This window comes from Triticum dicoccoides, chromosome 3B (genome assembly GCF_002162155.2).
Source record: "Triticum dicoccoides isolate Atlit2015 ecotype Zavitan chromosome 3B, WEW_v2.0, whole genome shotgun sequence".
Classification (NCBI taxonomy): Eukaryota; Viridiplantae; Streptophyta; class Magnoliopsida; order Poales; family Poaceae; genus Triticum; species Triticum dicoccoides.
In genome coordinates this window covers 691,852,384-691,859,086 of record NC_041385.1, presented here as the reverse complement: position 1 = coordinate 691,859,086, position 6,703 = coordinate 691,852,384, and the positions used below count along the sequence as shown (strand labels likewise).

Below are 6,703 nucleotides of genomic sequence, written 5' to 3'. Positions count from 1 at the left end.
CCCCACACTAGCACTCATGTGACGACAACCGCAACGTTGGACCCTTTGATCCGCACAAAGACAAGGCCATAGTCTCGAGACATTGAAAATAATAGTCCATTGTGAGGTGCGGGTCTGCGAATACAAATGAAGAAATATCGGCGTCAGCACAAGCTTGTTGTGATACAGATCCAGCATTAACGCACCACGCGGACATGAAGGAGGACGACCATACACCACCAACAGTTCACGAACAACTTTGTTCTTAGACGCGTCGCCACATAGTCGATGACGCCATAAAACACACCACTTGAGCGTGAGCTTGCCACCGGTGCAGAAACCACCGGGTCAAGGGAGTGAAAATAGGCGGTGACGCAAGTTGTACACATGTGTTCAGTTTCGTGACGAATAGGTGGCCGTGATAATGCCAGTAAAAAGACAAAAAAAATGTGTAGAAAAAAACCGAATGTAACGTATGTCGGACTGTAATTCCTACTTCACGAATACCAAGGGCACCCATCCCACCACGAAAATGAACACGGGTGTACAACGGGCACTCAGGTTTCATATCCCAAAATTTCAGATTTTTTTCAAAATTCCTGATATTTTTATATAGGGGTGTGTAGCACCTGAGAGCTGCAATGCATTTTCCGAGTTAGAAAGTACTATAATAAGGGTACGTAGATTCGACGAGTAAAATGCATCATTGCTCCTTAAACTTGCTGGCTAGGTCCAAAACAGTCCTCGAACTTAGAAAGTGTGCCAATACAGTCCCAGTACTTGCTAATACGGTGTCAATATGGTCCTCAAACTTGTTGCGCAGGTCCTGGCATACGGTCGTGTATACAGCAGCGTATCAGGCGTGCTGCATGAGTGCAGGGTCCACTTGTCACCACGGGAAATAAATAGGTAAAAATAAAAATGAGCTCTCCAAAGTTCGAACAAGAGAGCTCCGGCTGGCTGTAACGTACGTGCCTTCTAACCATCACAAATGATGCAGGTCCGTACAAAATTAGAGGCCAACATTTACATATAACCTTTCTCAATGCAGGCTGGTGCCAAATTAGAGGCCCATATGTATAGAAGGTATGGAGCATATCCATGCAAACGACAGTACAGTAAGACCATCTACATGCGGAACTCTCAAACCCACCGCATACGTTCGGGCAGGCCGCCTGTCTGTTCATGATTTTTTTATCCAGGGCCCTTAAACGCCCGGGCTGACCGGCACTCTCCATATCCAGCCCAAATAGGGGGCGGATATGGGGTTGCCCGGGCACGCCCGCTACGTCGGACCCGGCCCATGCTGGCCCATCCGACCCACATAAATTCCTTCCCATCTGCTTGGTGGACCAAACCCTAGCCACTTCACTCCCCTCCCCTTCAATCCCCTCCGTCATCCAAGCTCATCTTCGGCTCCTTTCGGCCGTCACTGGCATGGCGGGCAGCGGATCCGAATCTTTCAGCTCCAGATCTGTCAACCCCAAGCTCATCTCACATGTCCCCGAGGAGGAGATGGACATCCGGCTTGCACTCCGCCGCGCCTGGGAGGAGGCCCGTACACGGCTGCGCTCGGACTACATCCGTCGGGAATCCATTGCGTCCGCCCAAATGATGCATGGATCCGGCGCTAGGCCAACAGTAGCTGCTTCCCTGGAGGCCGTGCGGTCCGTCTGTCGTCCAAACGCTGCATTCTCCGGCGCCCCGTATGGGGCATCAGTCCGGGCGACGCAACCGCATCATGGTGGACGTCGGTGGCTCGTCCCCCTACGGATCCGTCATTGATCTGACGTCTATTGGGATCGTTCGGGTTCCGAGCTCCGATAAGGAAGAGTAGGGCATGGGAGATGGTGACGCCTCGAGTCCCGTAAGTCGGCTCGTGTCCCATGCCCTATCCTACCTTGCCTGCGACCGGACCAACACTCTGAGGAGCGCAGCCGGCCGCCGGACATGGCTAGCACGGAGCCGGACGAGCGGGCAGCGCAACCGGACGAGCTCCTCCTAGATTAGGTTTCACGTTGCATGTAGTAATATGGATTTGAGGTTTGTAATGTGAGGTATCCGGATGTGGATGCATTTTTTGAGGCGTGACCAGTCACTGTCTGCAGACGTACCCGGGCGCGTCCGCGGGCATTTGTGGGGTCGGATTTGTCAAGTCCAGTTGTAGATGCTCTAATGTAGTTGTAGTGTCTGCACATTATTCAAAACCCAAACATGCTGATTGATCTGGACATATGTGTGATGCATACGTGCTACTAATCTACTTGATACATACATATTTAAAGAAATTTAAGAGAAGAATTTCGGGATGGAGGGAATAGATTATAAAGACTAATATGTGTCTTGATACATACATATTTAAAGAAATCTAAGACAAGAATTTCGGGACGGCGGCGGCTCCCTGAAGATGGAATAAAGGTCTCCCCGCATATCCTCCGTTCCGGCGGTGCGTCTAGCATCGTTGGTGGGCGTGTGGAGGTGTGTCTCCGGCAGATCAATCTTTGGTGGATTTGCTTGGATCTCATCGTTGTTCGTCTACGTTCGTGTGTCTTCGGTTTGGATCCTTCCGATCTACGTTATTTTTCATCGGCGACGGTTGCTGTTCTGGGGTGCTGGTCCTATGGGGCCTTAGCACGATGACTTTCTGACTGTCTACTACAACAAGTTGTGCCCGGCTCCGACGATGGAGGGGCGATGACGGCGGCGCGCCTTCGGCTTGCTTCGGTGCTTGTAGTCGTCGCTAGGTGGTCTACGAATCTGGATGTAATTTTTATTTCTTGTATTCGTTGTACTGCCATGATTGAAGATGAATAGATTGAAAGTTTTTTCGAAAAAAAATAAAAAATAAAGACTGCACCCCTATTTGAACAGGACCTAGGGCAGTATGTGTTAGTTCGACCGTGCGCAGCCGCTTTTGGCCCCACAACCGCTAGGTCGCAGGTTTGATTCTCCCTCCCACGTTTAACATTTTATTTTTGAATTTTTTTTACAGGTGGGCCCACGTAAAACCCTGACGTGGCACGTCTATTACGCTGTTGTATACGCGAATCGTATGCGTGACCGTATGCCAGGACCGGTGCAACGAGTTTGAGGACCATATTGACACCGTATTAGCAAGTACTGGGACTGTATTGGCACACTTTCTAAGTTCGAGGACTGTTTTGGACCTAGCCAGCAAGTTTAAGGAGCAATGATGCATTTTACTCTAGATTCGACCCATCACCTGCCTGCCAGACCAAGATCCAAGGTAGGTGTAGATTCGATCTAAGAGGGTGGGAGGAGAGGAGAGGAGAGGAGAGAGGCGGCTGGTTTTGACCCGCCCCGGGACGTCGCCAGCAATTCCGCGAGGCGAACCGCGGCAGCCGACCAAACACGGAGGCGATCGATTCGGGCAGCAGGGGGCGAACCCCGAGCCATCGCCACCAGCACGGCTGCGTCCTCCGAGACATGAATGCGGGGGGCCGCGAATTTCAACTCTGCATCGACCCACCCATCCGCCCCAATGGCGACCAACCCACTATTTTAAGGAGGAGCGAAAATGTCATCAACTTCAACTTGCATCTGTAGCTGTAAACTGACTCTCATATGTACAGTTGAGCTCGACGGGTGCCGTTGCAGCTACTCCGTCCACCACAATCCATCTACTTTTCGCCTACATTTTTCATGAAACCATGATTCGTTGCGGCCAAGGGGGAGAAGAAGAAGCTTCGCTTCGCAAGCTTCGCCGCCTTTCTCTTCTCAAGTCGGGGTCCGGTTTGCGCGACAAAGTACGGTTCCGGGTTCAGGCATGCCCCTAAACCTGCAGAGAGAGTGCATGAGCGCTCTGCTGAAAATAGATTGCAAGTAATGGATAATGCAACTCAACAGAGAGAGAATGACAGTAGGATGGCAGTAGAACAGTTTCAGTAACTCCAGGTTCAGGTGGGGATGGGAGCAATACCTGTCTTCGCCTCCGGTGTTGAAAGGCATAGCAGAAGCGCGCTATGACGTAACACGGAAGGAAGAATCCCACGAACTGAAGAATTGCCTGAAATGAAGGAAATGTTCAGTTAGTTTAAGTAATGTGAAACCATAATGCCAAGACCGCGTAAAGGTGAATATTGAGATAGCAAAGTAGGTCATATGGACTCACGCTGAACAGAACCGTCGCATCTTGTAGCATGCTAACATCTCGCACGATCACGGTTACATGGCGCACGAGCAGAAGGAACATCAACTGCAGCAAAAATCAACATCATTATCCACTCAGAACTGTAACAAAGATAGGCTTACTGAGAAAAAGGGTTTTGTAACATACAATTAGAGCAATAGACCGGCAGCATGTGGCGCCACTCGAATTTGAGGTCATGCAGTCATCAAATTCAGCGTTCAGCAGCTGCTGCTCCGCGATGGCGATCGCCAGGAAATGGGAATCATGGGGATCGATTCGTCCAACCCAGCTTTGCCTGGTTACAAACAAACAGCCATTACTTCAGAACATGCACGGCAGCATTCTTCAGTTGACAGAACATAAATGATTTCCACAATTTCACAAGACTATGAAACATGGCTTCAGTAAGTACCTAAGATCCATGCCCATTTCATCTGAACAGCACTTGGTTGGAGGGAGAACATAGTTTGGAGAGTAAACCTGTAGCAAAAACAAACATAAGCGGACTCTGAAAGACTCTGCTGACAAATAGTACAGAACATGGTGAAAACCATTAACATTTTATTTTTCCTCTGCCATGCAGTTGGCCCGAATTGGACTGCCCATAATTCATAAACTGAACTACAGCGCTACCTACATCAGGCACCAAGGTTCTTTAACAACAATGAGAAACAATTAATTAACATGCACCTAGAATTTAGAAATGCAATGCAATATCAGTATAGTACATTACTCTACAGTGGTAGTCTTTCTGGTAACGGGAAAACCAGAAATACCCACCTGGTTGCAGATTTCACATGTGATGTTCCCCTTCTTGTCGCACCACCTCTGTATGCACTTCCTGTGCGCGAACTGCATCCAACCAACGCCGGTTGACCAGCACCACACGGTTAGCATTTTTGTTTGTTCATATCATAAGATAATCTCAGGTCACATGTCACTTTGTTCAGGAGATAATCAATCCCAGGTCACATGTGAGACGGCTTGAAGGAAAAACAGCCAATTATCTGACAACTGGAAAGATGAGGCAATGATTTGGATGGATAAACATGGACCGGTCACTGCTAATTCGACTGTTTGCTCGTGTCTGCAGAAAGGAACAACCCGAGACCGCACTGTTTTGTTTTGGACTCTGTAATAACAGAGTATGTTTCCTTGCGCATTAAGAACAATCATTTGGCAATCTGAACAGAGCTTTGGCTGCTCCTAATCATCACACTAAGCTCCAGTCTAGAGAAAGATTCCAACAACAGAAAATACTGCCCCAAAAAGATGAAGCAAAAATATTACGTACAATAGCATTACCAAGCAGCAGGGCAAATTTCAGCAAAAAGAACGACAAGAAAGGAAACAGAGGACTGCAAGTGCAGAGCACAGACCACTGCTGCCCGAAGAAAAACATCAGAGAACGGATGGAACCAAGAATCTAAGATAAAACATCTAGAAATCTGCCCATCACTTTGAAGAACATAACGAATAAACATGAGATTTCCACTTGGCCTCCACAGGCCGCTACACTGACGCGCCACAGCTCCTTGACAATCAAGAACAGAAGCGTCCTCCCAGAGAGATTGGGGAAGAAAGAGACGGAGAGGGAGAAAGACAGAGAGGGGGTCACCTTGAGCGTGCCAGTGCAGGCGCAGGGGGAGTCCATGGCGGCCTCCTCCCCCTCCTCCTGGCATATCCGGCACTCTATCGCGCCCTTGCCGTCCACCCCGACCACCACCTCCACCTGCCCTTCGCCGCCGGCAACCTTCTCCACGCGCGCCATCCCTCTCTCCCCCTCTCCCTCGCTCGCTGAGCAGCTCGCTCGCGTCCCTGGAGCAGAGCAGAGCAGAGCAGGTGAGGAATGAGCCAAAAGGCGGGGCCTTTTTCTAAGCTCCGTCCCAGGACAACAACTCCAAGGAACAAGAGAGAGAGAGAGGGAGAGGGGGGACGGGAGAAGAATACCAAGCGAGGAGTATACTACTCCCACTTCTCTCTCTCCTCCGCTGCTAGCGTAGGAGTATTCTAGCGCTCATATTTTTGTGGGGATTTTACTCCTCCTCCTCCTACTGCTGCTTAGGTTGCGGTTTGTTCGCTTGTGGCGTCGAATGATGAGCGAGTGATTGGGTTCTTGGTCGTGGGGTTAGTGAACACCGGGTAACTCCCACTGGGGCGGGGCGGGCCGGCTAGTGGGAGATGAGGCGATATTGACGCTCGTGCGTGTCTTTCCGTTACCCTGACTGCTCCGTTGCCCCCTCTTTCACCCACATTTTGCCATTCGACGTGTTATTGTGGAGTTTATGCGTCCAGGACATATCAACCATGAAAATGGCATTATTTATTTTTCACGTTTGTGATTCATTAGTTGCCTGAAATTTTATATCAGGTCGGTCGACTCCTCGGAGGATTGAGGCAATGCACAAGACGGAAGGCGGCGGCGAGCTCGAGGGTTGATAGTGCGGGTTATAGAGCCTTTTCGTATTTAATTCCCTATTGGATTAGATGGAGCCATTGTCGGAGGTGGGACGGCGTAACGAGCAACAATGAGGCATGTCGTCGCAACTGGAGGAGAGGAATGGAGGCGAGCTC

At 49.8% G+C, this 6,703-nt stretch overlaps 1 protein-coding gene across 2 annotated transcripts in view; it reads right to left on the bottom strand.

Annotated features, from left to right (window-relative positions):
* LOC119277899 overlaps window positions 1-6,249 on the bottom strand; it is a 7,333-nt gene extending 1,084 nt beyond the window's left edge. Inside the window, exons 1-7 of one of the 2 annotated variants that reach the window (XM_037559250.1) lie at window positions 5,748-6,236; window positions 4,910-4,981; window positions 4,542-4,609; window positions 4,277-4,424; window positions 4,112-4,195; window positions 3,920-4,006; window positions 3,500-3,778 (exon numbers count right to left, since the gene is read on the bottom strand). In XM_037559250.1, coding sequence (XP_037415147.1) covers window positions 3,773-3,778; window positions 3,920-4,006; window positions 4,112-4,195; window positions 4,277-4,424; window positions 4,542-4,609; window positions 4,910-4,981; window positions 5,748-5,900 — 618 coding nt within the window. In that variant the 5' untranslated portion in view covers window positions 5,901-6,236 and the 3' untranslated portion in view covers window positions 3,500-3,772. Of the gene's footprint in view, window positions 1-3,499; window positions 3,779-3,914; window positions 4,007-4,111; window positions 4,196-4,276; window positions 4,425-4,541; window positions 4,610-4,909; window positions 4,982-5,747 lie in introns of those variants that run through there. The other variant, XM_037559249.1, reaches the window with a different exon arrangement.
* Window positions 6,250-6,703: the final 454 nt, after the last annotated feature.